Source organism: Acomys russatus, chromosome 2, assembly GCF_903995435.1.
Source record: "Acomys russatus chromosome 2, mAcoRus1.1, whole genome shotgun sequence".
NCBI lineage: Eukaryota > Metazoa > Chordata > Mammalia > Rodentia > Muridae > Acomys > Acomys russatus.
In genome coordinates, this window is record NC_067138.1 from 57,213,444 (window position 1) to 57,228,622 (window position 15,179).

The 15,179-nt window shown below is 46.3% G+C and overlaps 1 protein-coding gene across 1 annotated transcript; it reads right to left on the reverse strand.

Annotated features, from left to right (window-relative positions):
* Positions 1 to 875: 875 nt before the first annotated feature.
* On the reverse strand, positions 876 to 13,770 carry Trmo (tRNA methyltransferase O). The gene is made up of 5 exons (XM_051161741.1): positions 13,649 to 13,770; positions 11,458 to 11,632; positions 9,267 to 9,424; positions 4,660 to 5,298; positions 876 to 1,232 (listed from the first exon to the last, which is right to left on the reverse strand). Exons 1-5 carry the CDS (start codon positions 13,722 to 13,724, stop codon positions 973 to 975), a joined length of 1,308 nt encoding a protein of 435 aa, XP_051017698.1. The 5' UTR covers positions 13,725 to 13,770; the 3' UTR covers positions 876 to 972.
* Positions 13,771 to 15,179: the final 1,409 nt, after the last annotated feature.

Here is a 15,179-nt window from a genome sequence, read left to right on the forward strand (position 1 = left end):
GATTTCTACAGTCCCCTCACTTGTCTGCCCCCTCCACAGGTACCCCACAGCCGGGTCAAAAATAAAAAAGTAAAAGAAATAAAAAATAAAAAGATTTCCACAGTCACTTGGTTAGTCTCCTAAGACATTATAACTCAGTGTGACTCACAATAGAATAGAGAGGTGAGGCTCTTGAGTGAGGAAAGCCAACGAACTGCTGAATGGATCAGATGTAACATGAAAGGCCCTGCTAGAATGTTACCAGGCAGGGGTGGCTCACACCTTTAATTTCAGCCCTCAGGAGGCAGAGGCAGAAGCATCTCTGAGTTCAAGGCCAGCCTGGTCCACAGAGCAAGTTCCAGGACAGCCAGGGCTACACAGAGAAACCCTGTCTTGAAAAAAAACCAATAAAATAAAATAGACTATTCTCTGTGTCAAGCAGTAAGAGCAATGAGTGTTCTCAGGCAGCCACCACAGCCACCTTCTGGGAGTCTTCAGCATCGAAGCAAAGCACGAGGCGAGTGTTCTGCATTTTATAATCCTCAGTCAGTTTATTGACACTCACTTCCTTTCCCAGGCACGGTGGCGCACGCCTTTAATCCCAGCACTCAGGAGACAGAGGCCTACAAAGCAAATTCCAGAATATCCAGGGCTTCATAGAAAAACCCCCTCTCAAAAACCCAGCCAGGCGTGGTGACGCATTCCTTTAATCCTAGCACTCGGGAGGCAGAGGCAGGTGGATCACTGTGAGTTCGAGGCCAGCCTGGTTTACAAAGTGAGTCCAGGACAACCAAGGCTACACAGAGAGACCCTGTCTCGAAAAACCAAAAAACAAAACAAAACAACAGCAAAAAAACCAAACAAACAACAACAAAAAAAAAAAACCACAAAAAAATCCTTCAAATAAATATTTTAAATGGTGCCAAAGCACCAATGAGGAAAGCAGATACCTGCAGAGGTCCAGAGGCTGTCTAAAGCCACAATGGGAGCTCCTCAGGACCCCAGAGCCACCAAGGACTCCTCAGGGTCAGTCATTTGAACAGGCTCAGAAGCCAGTTTAATCCTCAGAACTTCCGCGAAGCCATCGCCAAACCAGCACGTGATGTGCGCAATGTCGACAGTGAAGAAGAAGAGGCGGTCCTGACAGAGCTTCCGTCGGTACACGGAGCGAGGATCTGCTGCCAGCACGGCCTCAATGGCGCACTTGGCGTCCTCTGTGGACCGAAAGTACCTGAATGACATCTGACCCGCGTCTGCAATGAGAAAGACACAAGCCTGTACTTACAACCACGCAGGTTAAACTTTGAAGCACTGCGTTTCAGCATGAAATGTGGTCACCTCAAAAAGTCACATGAAAGGAACAGCGTCTGGAAACCTATTCATTTCAGAGACTGTCACCTTCATGAAGTATTGTCATTAGAGTTACTCTGTGTACCTCCAAATTTCTTCTGTTACCGAACAAAACACTAACGGTGTATTTTTAACAGGAATCCAAAACAGGGGAGGAAAACTTCCATTTTCTGTCCACCAAATACCATTCTTTCTATGGTCAGTCTATAACTTAACTCTTGTCACTTTCCCAATGGAAGAGCTATGGTTAAGGAAACAAGTGGCATTCCCAGTGTTCTCAAAGCTGCCCACTACCCACCCCAAACACCTTCAGTGCCAGCACTTGAGAGACAGAGGCAAAGAGCAAAGGAGGAAGGGCAGAAAACTAGGCGTCCAAACTCCACTGCCAGAGGCAATGCCACATTCCTCACAGATGGAGAGCCTAAGACAAAACTTCAAAAAATCCATTATTAGAAGCTCAGCACCTCAGAGAAGGCCAGCCACTGTACCAGGCAATCTTGGATTTCAGGTAAACAGAGGCTTGCCCTTCCAAGTGACAAAGCTTCCCTTGTGTGTGCATTCTTTAACGTATTTCAGTTTTTAAAATATAGTATATATGGGGGCTGGAGAGATGGCTTAGCAGTTAAGAGCATTTACCTTGCCGAGGCCCCTGACTCAGTTCTTAGGACTCACAACTCTCAAAACTCCAGTTCCAGGGGATCTAAACCTTAAACCTTCTTCTGTCCTTCTTGGGCACCAAACACACACAGTGCATATACACCCATGCAGGCAAAACTCTCATATACATAAAGTAAAATAGATAAATCATACACACACATACACATATAATTTTTATTGTTATTTTTAAGGGACTGATGAGATGGCTCAGTGCTGCCAAGCCTGACAACCTGAGTTCAATACCCAGTGGTAGAAAGAAAAGTATTGACTCCTTCAAGTTGTGCTCTGAAATCCACACAGGCACTATGGTGTGCACAGGTGCAAAACACACACACACACACATACAAATAAATAAATGTTCTGCCGGGCATGGTGGCACACGCCTTTAATCCCAGCACTTGGGAGGCAGAGGCAGGCGGATCGCTGTGAGTTCGAGGCCAGCCTGGTCTACAAAGTGAGTCCAGGACAGCCAAGGCTACACAGAGAGACCCTGTCTCGAAAAACCAATAAATAAATAAATAAATAAATAAATAAATAAATGTATGTTCTGAGGTATTTTTGGTTTGAGACAGGGCCTCTCTATGTAGTCCTGGCTTGCTTGGAACTTGCTATGTAGATCAAGCTAACCTTGATTTCGCAGAGATGCAGCTGACTCCCCAGTGCTAGGATAAAAGGCGTGTGCCAACATGCCTGGCCAAATGGTTTTTAAACAGCATATTGTGTGTTGTATGGATGTAGCAGCTGACAATAAAAATCTGATTGGCCAATTACATGGGCAGAAAGAGGAGGTGGGGGTGGGGGGTGGGGAAGTGGGGGTAGGGGAGGCCCAGAACTTCTGGTAAGGAGAAAGAAACTCCAACTCCGGGAAGAGGAGAGAGGAAGGTCTTTTTTGCCAGGAGTCAGGGAAGAAGACAAGTGCGTTCATGGGCCAGGGAGGATAGCTGGTCACATGGCTGGATGGGGCAAGGCGTATGGCTTAACTTAGATGAGCTAGTTGAGAGTCCCAGCTAAGGCCTAAGCTTCCAATTTTTTAAATGGTCTTGGAATGTTTATTCTTATGGTTTAAAGGCCATCCTGGGGCTTAGGTCTGTCTTCAGCAGGCCTTCAACAGCATATAAAACCCCATGTAGCCTCATGCCCTTGCTGTACCTCTGGGACTCTCCACACGACCTCTCAGGAGCCACACAAGCTTCTTTTGGGGTTGTGCATGGCTCTCTTGAGGCTGACCCCCCCTTTCCTTGGTCACGCTGGCTCACTCCATCATCTCCTTGTTGTCTGCTCTCATGTGTTTCTTCAGCGGGGCCTCCTTTGGCCATCTATTTCCAAATGCAAGTCACTAACCCTGCCCTTCTCTTTGCTCTGTCCTATGCTACTGTCCTTTGCACAGCAAAGCCTTGAGCTTTCTAGAATGCAAACGCCATGGAGGCAGGGGTTTTCTGATCCCTTGCTTCTCTCGAAGCCTGTGCCTCTTCATATGGCCATGCTGGCTCTTTACTGAAAAGTAAGACAGGAATGGCTCTCAATGCTTTGGATATCTGTCATCTCCTTGGAAACCAGCTACTGCTTGCTAGCATCCTCATCTCCACCTCTGAACAGTCAGCAGCTTCCTTCACTCTCCATCTGCTAGGGACTGGGGACACCAAACAACACATGCTAAGAACCATGTGTTAGACAGCCTGTGGTCTTTCTCTGGCAGGAAGTGCATATGATGTGGGGGAAAGCATCATCACAGGAGGGTCTTCACTCCTTGTGAAATCTTGGGGTCCCTGACAGAATAAAACAGATACCTCGACCAGATAGAAAAGGAAGTAAGAAATAGAGTGTATCCAGCCATAACCTCAAAAACAAAAACAAAAAAAGCAAAAAACAAAAAAAGAACAGAGAAAGGCAAGCAGAGCTGGAAAGACGGCTGAACGGTTAAGAGCACCTGCTGCTCTACAAAGGACTTGAATTTGGTTTTTAGTACCCATCTTGGGCTGCTCACAAATGCCTGTGACTCCAGCTTCAGGAGAGCAGAAGCCCTGCCCTGGCTGCACCAGACCTATATGACACATACCCCCAAGACACATGCATACACACCATTAAAATAAGAAAATAATTATTAAGTAAATGAAGGGTAAGGGCTGTAAGGCACAAGCGACTACTGAGGCCGCAGCCACTCTCCACAGGTGCCTTCTGGGCACCTAGATTAAGCACCAACTAAATACTGTCAACCAGAAAGTGCCATGTGAGTTGGGCGTGGTGGTACACACCTTTAACCCCAGCACTCAGCAGGCAGAGGCAGGCGGATCTCATGAGTTCGAGGCCAGCATGGTTTAGAAAAAGTTGAGTCCAGGGCAGCCAGGGATGTTACACAGAGAAACTTTGTCTAAGGGAAAAAAAAAAAAAAAAAAAAAAGAAAGAAAGAAAAAGAAGAAGGAGGAGGAGGAAGAGGAGGAGCCCTGTGATGGTGCACCCAGTTTATAATCCTGCTCCTTAAAAACCGGGTCACTGACAAATGTTGCATATATAATAAAGTGCTTTCAGCAGTATCCATCCTGGCTCATTATTTGATTAGGTCTGTAGCTAACACACACAGGCCCTGTGCACAATAAGAAACAAACCAAACCAAACCAAACCAACATGAGCTCCTCTCTCACTCAGACCTAGGAGGCCCAGGGTACCCAAGCTCACCTCCTGAACTGAGCTTCCTCAGGTCCATCTCTGAGTGAGGAGTAAACCGGACTTGTAAAGGGGCCACAGGGGCCTCCTTCACCCAGCTGGGGACGACACTGCAGGGCACCCTGTCAGCTGTCCTGGCACGGCAGGAAGCATCCCACTGTTTTTCTGCATGGCTCCCCAGCAAGACACTTTCCACTTTCCTTGGCCTATCTGTGCCTTCTTCCAGATCCTGTAAGCTCTTCAGATCCTGTAAGCCAAGTTGCTCGTCAACCGTACCCATGCTGTCACCTCTGCTTGGTTCCAGTGCCAAATCCACTGTTTCGTCTCTGTCCTCTGGCAAAGTGTGCTGGGTTCCTGTGCTGTCTTTGGACTTCTGGGAGTCTTGTTCTGAGGTTCTGCTTTCAAGGCATCTTGGTTTCTCCTCAGCGTTATGGCAGGGCTGTGCTTTGCCTGAGAGCAGCCACTGGTCACACCTGTCAGTGGTGCCATCAGACTGGCACGCAGCTCTCGGCTTCTGGTGGTTATTCTGCACGGCAAAGTCCTCCAGAGGCTCCGAGTTCCGCGGTGAGTCATAGTCAGCGATATAGGGCTTTATGTCTAGCACAGGAGTGCCATGTATCATGTCAATTCCAGACAGGTATACAGCTCCACCTGAGTGGGACAAAGATCCTCTTATGTGTTTACAGTAGACAATGGTACAGGCAACTGGAGGACAGGCCTAGCCGGTAAGTCTCTCTCAAATACCTGCTTGCACCTCATTGAGCCCTCTTACACTGTTCTGCCTAGAAACCTACATCTTCATCTGCCAACTCCTACTCCTCCAGGCTCTCACAGAACACGTCCTTTACAAACCTTCCTGGCTCTTCTGGATCCCACAGAGGCACAGGTACAAACCTGCACTAGAGCCTTTTCATACAGAATAGCAATGGCTTACTTCTGTGCCTCTGTGCCTTGACAGTGAGTGTCAGGCCCCAGGCACACATGTCGGGGTTCACTCATCTTTGCATCACTCCCAGGCACACATGTCGGGGTTCACTCATCTTTGCATCACTCCCAGGCACATGCCAGTCCTCAGTGTGTCATCAGGACCAATGTGTATTTTCACTGTTGCAAGCAGACTTTAGGAGGCCTGACAATGCACCCCAAGTTGGTGCTCATGTCCTATATAACCCCTTCTCTAAGTTCAACTTACATCTAAGCCATAGAATATGGCAAAAGAGCCAGGCGTGGTGGTGCACGCCTTTAATCCCAGCACTCAGGAAGTAGAGGCAGATGGATTACTGTGAGTTCAAGGCTAGCCTGTCACAAAGCAAGGCCAGGACAGCCAAGGCTACACAGAGAAACCCTGTCGCGGGGGGGGGGGGGGGGGGCGGGGAGAATATGGCAAAAGAGCTCTGTTACCAGGGGCTGGAAAGATGGCTCAGAGGTTAAGAGCACTGACTGCTCTTGCAGAGGTCCTGAGTTCAATTCCCAGTAACCTATAACTGAATATTAAGTCTCTGAGTGTCCCACGTGGATAGCTACTGTCCATATCCTGTTACTGCTTGCAGAGCCTCCTATCCATACTCTCAGAAACTGACTGGACAGGAACCAACACACAGCAGGTGCTCACATTGACTCTGACTCCATTAAGAAGAACAGGATGGTAAGACCTTGATGTCTGAAACATGCTGTGTGCAAGCCTGGAGCTTTGGAAAGGTGACACTGGACTATCTAAATGATGGGATACACAGGAGAGCCCAAGAGTTCATGGGAAATTCCTACACTGTTCCTGACTCCGCACTGTCATTTGTCCCAGTGCACGAACATTATTTATTATGCTTTCCTCTTATCAACTGACCTTCTGAAAGAGGAGGGACTGGCTCATGACCTTTTCTGATAGGTATAAAAAGAAGCACTCCTGGGGGCTGGAGAGATGGCTCAGTGGTTAAGAGCACTGAACTGCTCTTCCAGAGGTCCTGAGTTCAATTCCCAGCAACCACATGGTGGCTCAAATACCATCTATAATGTGATCTGATGCCCTCTTCTGGCCTGCAGGTGTAATGCAGATAGAGCACTCATACATATAAATAAGTAAATATTTTCAAAAAGAAGCACTCCTGTCTCCACCCCTACATTATTTATGATTGATAGTGTTGGCTCATTCACTTTTCTGATTTCACCTCCCTCAACAGAAGGCTAACATCTGTTTGAGCAGGGATTTTTACCTGAGTTAATCACCAATGTATCCCTACCGCTTACAAGACCTGGCACAAAGTCAATGATTTTAAAAAAGGTGCAGTGTGGTGGTATGAATGAGAATGAGGTCCAAAGGCTTGTGTACTTAAATACTTAGACTACCAAGAAGAGACTTGATACCCTATGAGCATATAAAGGGGGAGGGAGTCCCCCTCAGTCACAGTCATAGGGGAGGGGAATAAGGGGAAAATGGGAGGGAGGGAGGAATGGGAGGATACAAGGGATGGGATAACCATTGAAATGTAATAAGAATAAATTAATAAAATATATTAAAATAAATAAATAAATAAATACTTAGTGTCCAGTTGGTTGGAAAGGATTTATATGTGCCTTGTGAGAGGTGTGTCACCGTGGGTGGACTTTGAAATTTCACAGTTATCTCTCTCTGCCTCATGCATTCGGATCAAGAAGTGAGCTCTCAGCACTGCTCTAGCACCATGCCTGCCTGCTGCAACATTCCCCAGCATGACAGTCACGGACTGAAATCTTCTGAAACTGTCAGCCTTGAATAAACACTTTCTTTAATAAGTTGCCCTGGTCATGGTATCTTACACAGCAATAGAAAAGTAACGACGACGTGCAGTTTGCACGAACGATCAGAAATGCTCCAGTGTTGCCCAATTTGGTAACCATCTTTTTTGTTTGTTTGTTTTGTTTTGTTTTTTGAGACAGGATTTCTTCTGTGTAGCCTTGGTTGTCCTGGACTCCAGGATTTCTTCTGTGTAGCTTTCGCTGTCCTGGGCTCGCTTTGTAGACCAGGCTAGCCTTGAACCCACAGTGATCTGCCTGCCTCTACCTCCCAAGTGCTGGGATTAAAGGCTGTGCCACCAGGTCCAGCCTTTAGTAAGCCATCTTAAAAAATAAGCAATTGAATTTGCTGAGAAACCAAACACTTGGGGCATGATTCAGCAGAGTTCAGGTCCCAAAAAGAATGAAATAGCCTCTTGTCTATTTAGCCCAGTGTCCTAAAGAGCACTGAAAACCTGTCCTATAAGATCCTTAGCAACAGCTGCGCGGGAGGGGGTGGGGGTGGTGGCGCACACCTTTAATCCCAGCACTTGCAGGGCAGAAGCAGATGCATCTCTGAGTTCAAGACAAAGTGAGTTCCAGGACAGCCAGAGCTACACAGAGAAACCCTGTCTCAACCCCACCCCACCCCCAAAAAAAGATCCTTAGCAAGAAAATCTATGTAGAGTAGAGCAGCAGGCCACGTGCTCCTGCCCACTTCAGGAACAAGCTTCAAGATGCTGCGTGGAACGGGCTGTCTCCCCACCCATACGCTGCCATCTTCCACTCTCCAACAAACACTTAAGTCTGTTATTCAAGAGCAAGAAGCTCCCTGAGCTGGGGTGGAACTCAGCTGGTAGAGTGCTTGCTACTGCACTGGGTTCAGTCCCCAGCTCCATGTAAGTTGGGTGTTGTGACCCACTCTTGTAATCACAGCACTCAGAGGGTAGAGGCAAGAGATCACAAGCTCACAGTCATCTTCAGCTCTATATGGATTCTTGAGACTCTGTATCAAAACAACAACAACAACAACCAGAAGCTCTCTGAGAACGTCTGACTAGGTTATAACAGGAGCACAGCTAAAAGCAATCGCGTGTTCTACTGTGGCACTTCCACAGTCTGACAGATGCTAGAGCCTGTAATGTACTTCATCCCCAACACACGGCACAGCTGACGGCCTGCACCACAGCCCAAATGTCTCTTTCCTTCAGGCTGCAAAGAAGAAATGACACCCTTCTTCTCCTGCTTTCCAGAAACGCATGAACAACTGGGCACTGTGCATCACAACTGAAAATAGCCAGTAAAATTTAATCATCTTGTATTTCTTACATCCCAAGTCTGTAAAAATCTTATTACTGAGCCGGGTGTGGTGGCGCACGCCTTTAATCCCAGCATTCGGGAGGCAGAGGCAGGCGGATCGCTGTGAGTTCGAGGCCAGCCTGGTCTACAAAATGAGTCCAGGATGGCCAAGGCTACACAGAGAAACCCTGTCTCGAAAAACCAAATAAATAAATAAATAAATAAAAATAAAAATAAAAAATAAAAATCTTATTACTAATCTAATGATTACAAAGCCTATAAGCTTTTGAAAATAGCACTGGCTTTTCTATAGCGGAATGATAAAAACAAGCTCTGAGCATCTTCCAAGAGTTTGTTTTGTAGTGTTTCCAATGGTGACACCCTTTCGATCATCACATATTCCTAAGTGGCTGAGGGCTCTCAAAATTAACACCACTAGTGTTGATATGAACAGCAACTAGCAGTGTATGCTAAGGTGACTTTAGAAGATTCTCAGGAGTAAGACAAGAGTCAAAGTAGAAGTCAGCGAGCTACCTCCCACCTTTCACAGCGTGGCCAGCGCCAGTAAAGCTTACCTTCCACCTTCTCCAGGGTGGCCAGCGTCAATCCTATTGCATTAGGGCGATGTGGGCTCCTTGTGGAGAACACTCCAGTCTTTGCCCCGTTCAGCCTAGGGGGTTGCACTTTTGCCTTGTAGTTCAAATGGCCATTTTTGTGAAAAACAAACAAAATCCTATTGAAAATAAATCAAACACTGGTTTAAGAATTATTTTAGTATAATGAGAGAAGGGAATGTAATCTCGGGCTAATTAACAGAAAGGATAGTTTTTATTGTGTATCAGTCATAAGCAAATAAGCCCTCCTTCCTCCCTGTAGGAAGAGCATCATCTCCACATCCTTTGAACCCAACACAATCACTGGCACACAGCAGGAACTTCCCAGACTTGTCCCACAGCCAAGTGAACACTACTTCTAAGTGCCTGCTGTGTGCCATGTGTGCTGTGTGCCATGTGTGCCATGTGTGCTGTGTGCCATGTGTGCCATGTGTGCTGTGTGCCATGTGTGCTGTGTGCCATGTGTGCCATGTGTGCTGTGTGCCATGTGTGCTGTGTGCCATGTGTGCTGTGTGCCATGTGTGCTGTGTGCCATGTGTGCTGTGTGCCATGTGTGCTGTGTGCCACGCAGTATGCTAGACATTGTCATACTCACTAGGCTTTCATACTCATTTCATACCTTAACAATCCTAGGAAGTATAATTTAGCCCTCATTGTGAGTGAAGAAATCTAAGTTCAGAAAAGTCCAATTAATGAGGCCTTTCTAAACAGAATATGAAAGCCAGAAACCATGAGGGAAAATAGTAACAGGTTTGAATTCATTGAATCATTACATTCAGGTCTATGAGATATTTGCCATACACAATGTAAGTAATCCTTACATAAGTCACCAAGTAAGGAACTCAACTTAAGGGACTCAAAGCTAGCCCAGCGTGGTGGTGCACACCTTTAATCCCAGCACTCGGGAGGCAGAGGCAGGCGGATCAATGTGAGTTCGAAGCCAGCCTGGTCTACAAAGAGAGTCCAGGACAGCCAAGGCTACACAGAGAAACCTTGTCTCAAAAAAAAAAAAAAGGCAAAACAAAAACAAAAAGGACTCAAAGCAAAGAACAAGAATGTGCAACTTCTGGTGGCGCACACCTTTAATCTCAGCACTCGGGAGGCAGAGGCAGGCAGATCGCTCTGAGTTCAAGGCCAGCCTGGTTTACAAAGCGAGTCCAGAACAGCCAAGGCAACACAAGAGAAACCCTGATGCAAAAAAAACAAAAGAAAAAAAAAAGAATGTGAACTTCTACAGGAACTATAAAACAGCTACTATGAACCTCCGTAACTAAGAGAATAAACTAAAAACCTAACACTGTATATCCCTGTTGGACAAGGTAAACATAGATAGAAACAGAATTCCTAATGAGAGCAAAAAGTATCCAAAATTGTAAGGCTTTTTGTCTTTAAGGGCCTACAAAGGGGCCCACAAGCTTCTTCTGTAAAAGTTCAGATGGTAAATATTTTAGGATTTGAGGCTAATCAGTCTCTGTTTCAACTATTCTAATACTGGAGCAGAATTTTACAGTGGTAACCACACACAATGCATAAACCAGCAGGCATACCATAGGCAACATAATAGCTTCAGACCATGCTATACAGCGGGAACAACTGTGACCCCATAAATGTACAAAAGTCAGCAAGGACCACATTTGATCCACAGGCTGACTCCTATCTGGCTGACTTTTTATTTTATTTTATGTGTATCAGTCCTCTATCTGCAAACCAGAAGAGGACATCAGATTTCAGTGTAGATAGTTGCAAGCCACCATGTGGTTGCTGGGAATTGAACTCAGGACCTCTGGAAGAGCAGACAGACAGTGCTCTTAGCCAGAGCCATCTCTCCAGCCCCCTCTGGCTGACTCTTGCTCTAGAGCCCAGCATAATGACCCACAGGCAGAATCAAGAAGGTCTATGGTTTCAGCTCAACAGAAAACAGCCATCATAATTAGAACAAACAGTAATTAAAACACGTTGCTTCAATGAATCCCAGGTTCCTAGCAATGTCCAAACATGCAAACAATCAAATGCACAAGCTGAATATGGGAGTCCATGCATAATCCATAATCATACAGAGAAGGGTGGTATAGACTGCACACTCCACAGCTGCCTTCAACTGGCGTACTTTCTCAGAATCCAAGCTACCACTTCTAACTAGAAAGCAACTTACCAAACATGGGAAAACTGTTCTAGGCCCATCAAGGCATGTTCAGGATTATTGAAGATGCTCTTTCTGATCTTCAAACGGGCTCTGGAGTGGCCACAAATGGACGGCTGCCTTGGAGTACCAATCTTGGCGGAGAAACACGATTCCAAATAGCCTATTGGCTCAGTTAGAAGATTCCCTATGGAAGAAAACTGGGTAAAAATCACTAATCAAAAGGTCAAAGATGTAAGAAAATGTATTTTTCTCTTGTGTATTGATTTCATAGTTCTAAAATCTAGGCACAACACAACTATTGAAAACATGTTTGGAGCTGGAGAGATGGCTCAGAGGTTAAGAGCCTGACTGCTCTTCAAGAGGACCAGGGTTCAATTCCCAGCACCCACATGGCAAGTCATAACTGTCTATAACTTCTGTTCCAAGGGATCTGACACTCTCACACAGACACACATGCAGTCAAAACACCAATGTATATAACATAAAAAACCAAAGCAAACTAACAAAAAGAACACGTTTAACCAGCCAGCTCAGCGATGCACACCTTTAATCCCAGCACTTGGGAGGCAGAGGCAGGGGTATCACTGTGATTTGGAGGCCAGCCTGATGTACAAAATGAGTCCAAGACAGCCAGGGCTATTTATTACACAGAGAAACCCTGTCTTGAAAAAACAGAAACAAAAAGAAAAACAACACCACGTTTAAACACGAGAGTCCTGCTATGTAGCTCAGGCCAGCCCCAAAATCATAAACCGGGAGCATCAGCCATATCCCTTGGCAGCTGGGATCGCAGTTGGGCACCACCTCAATTCTTACTTGTAGTTTTATAAATACATAAATTTTATAATCATATGCTATATTTATTGCTCTGTTGGTTTTTCAAGACAGAGTTTCTCTGTGTAGTCCAGGCTGTCCTGGACTCGCTCGATAGACCAGGCTGGCCTTGAACTCACAGAGATCCATCTGCCTCTGCCTCCGAGGGCTGGGGTTAAAGATGTGCGCCACCACGGCCAGGCTTCTTTATTTGTTCTTTAAAGAGACAGTTTAGATCTCCAGTTCACTTCATTTGCATCAAATCTAGCCTATTATATCTTATTAGCACAACCAGTAAGACCAGGGACTGTTATCTCACAGGGTATTTCTTTACTTTTTTTACTTAATAAAAACTCTTATTACTGCTGGGCGGTGGTGACACAGGCCTTTAATCCCAGCACGCAGGTGGCAGAGGCAGGCAGATCTCTGAGTTTGAGGTAGACCTGGTATATGTAAGTCCAGGACAGCCAGAGCCGTTACACAGAGAAATCTGAAGGGAGAGTGGGGGAGGGGGGGACATACTCAGACACTCTATTACTTATACATAGAGAAAATTACACACTGTATTTAAGTTAAAGCATAATACACCACCAGCCACACCAAAGACCACAGTGTCACTAACTACTTGAATCTCGGTAGGCTGCTTCCAGGAGCTGCAATCTGAGCAGCTTTCAGAGTATTTTATCATGTGTACTTTTTTTTTTTTGTTTTGTTTTGTTTTTCGAGACAGGGTTTCTCTGCGTAGCCTTGGCCATCCTGGACTCATTTTAAGACCAGGCTGGCCTCGAACTCACAGCGATCCGCCTGCCTCTGCCTCCCGAGTGCTGGGATTAAAGGTGTGCGCCACCACCGCCCGGCCATCATGTGTACTTTCGAGCCTAAACAATATTTCATTTACTCTGAACTCGATAAAAGCAGACACCACACTGTAAATGACCTTCCTAGGCTGACTTTCTCTGTCCATCTATATTATGTGTGCTTCTGACAACTTTCAAGTTTTTCCCAAGAGTATTTACAATTACTGCTGTATTATTTTTGTTTGAGCTTTCTGTTGTTTTTAAAGCCTCATCCATACTCTTGTGAAAGAGGATTAAAGACACAGAAACTGACATCATAAGCCACAGACATCCCTGTAACTCCCTAAAGAAGACCACACTACACACGTGGCGGACCCAGCTACTGAGCAGAGGCCAGGCCACACCCGGTGTACCAAAAAACGCCATACATCACTCCCGCTGAACTTGGCGTGTCACGTGGTCACAGCAACACGTGACCCACGCTTTGGCGGCCAGGACAAGAACCCACGTCAGGCAGGTCTCTTTCTTCTCGGCAGGGAAGCCGGCTGCCTAACCGAGGCCACTAAGGCCGCCTGTTTCGTATAAATTACCTGTCTCCAGGGCCGGCTGAGCGCAACCGCACCGAGCCGCAGTGGCACTGGGACCCTGCTTCTCCAAGCCGCGCATGGTTACAGGCCGCCGAGTCGTCCACTCGCCCTGCGCAGCTTTCCGCTTCCGCCCTTTAGGTTCTGGCGTCTGCGCAGTAGTCGCTTGGTGCCGAGTCTTGGATAACGCGCTCAATGGCGGCCCAGCTGCCGCGTGGAGGCTAGGCGCTCAGACGCTGTGCGGCCCACCTTTCACCCATTGTGTGCCCGTGGCGCTCTCGGGACCTCCTGCAGCGTGACCCCTGAAGGTGGGACACGTGGCTAAAGATGTACGTGCAAAGATACCTTTGAATTATAAGCGGCCTCCGTGACCAAAGAATAACCCTGACATGATTTAAAGGGAAAGGATCACATAGAAAACAAACAAACAAACAAAAAACTGGGGTTTGGGGCCTTTTTTATTTATGTGTGCGCGGGAGCATGTGGAAGTCAGGTGACAACATGCAGGAGCCGGTTCTCTTCCTTTCACCGTGTGGCTCTGAGGATCAAATTCAGGTCGTGTTAGCGGGTTCCTTTACCCTCTGAGGCATCTATCGTCCCAGGAACTGGAGGTTAAATGTTTATAATTCTGCTTGGGCGCGAACAGACGGGTTATATTTATCGCTCTGCCCCACCTTTGCAGTAATAAGTATTTGTCGGAAAAAACCAAGTAAATCAAGAGTGGTGCATGTTACAACCAAGCTAGGGCTAGGAGTTAATGGGACCGTTTCTTGAGCTCCAAGCCACCGGAGCAAAGAGCCAGCCACGTACGCTGGGAATTTAGGGACTAGCAAGAATGGCATTTTAATCTCATGCAGTGTCCAATTGTCCCTCCCTGCACCAGTTCCGCCTCTTTAACTATTTGTAGGGTTGTTTTACCCAAACATGATTATGTCTGGAGAATTTCAGGATCTTGTTAGTTTAGAAAGAACGGGGAAGGGGGAGCGGCGGGAGGTGGGGGGGAACCACCTCACGTTACCTGTAATAAGCAATGTTAAAAACATACAAGTGCACAGATTAGAGATTTAGCCGTAAAAAACTGTTTCTAAGTGATCATTGTCACTGACTAGCAAGCCACTTGTAGGAAATAAACAGTATTTTGAGAGAAAATTGTGGGTTTTTAAAAAGTTAAAACTGATACTGTGTTCCCCTATCAGGAGTTTTGTACATGAAATTTGCAAAAAGCTCCCCCTCCTCTTTTTTTTTTTTTAATTTAAGGAGATACTTCTTGTCTACCTGGAGAAACAAGTTTGAGTACCATTGGGCAGCAGCTACACGCTGTAAAAATGGGCTGAATAAGCTGCAATTGCCACTAGTCGGCGCTGTTAATGCGAAAGTCAAAACCGAAAAGTAAAAAGTGTCCTCCAGAGAGACAAGCTAGTCACCAACTGTGCCAACTACTGAAACTCAGAAGAGTAGACTTGGAGTCACTAGACCTAGGAATCGGTCTTTTAAAATAGCCGAAGGGGAGCTGGAGCAATGGCTCAGCAGTTCAAAG

What these genes read in the sequence shown, in the direction of transcription:
- Trmo (XM_051161741.1), bottom strand. Translation starts at nt 13,724, where the DNA reads ATGCGCGGCTTGGAGAAGCAGGGTCCCAGTGCCACTGCGGCTCGGTGC. An exon ending in GAACAGTTTTCCCATGTTTG is followed by an intron (nt 9,425 to 11,457) that starts GTAAGTTGCTTT and finishes TATTTTCAATAG; the next exon opens with GATTTTGTTTGTTTTTCACA. An exon ending in GAGGAAGCTCAGTTCAGGAG is followed by an intron (nt 1,233 to 4,659) that starts GTGAGCTTGGGT and finishes TTCTCATTGCAG; the next exon opens with ACGCGGGTCAGATGTCATTC.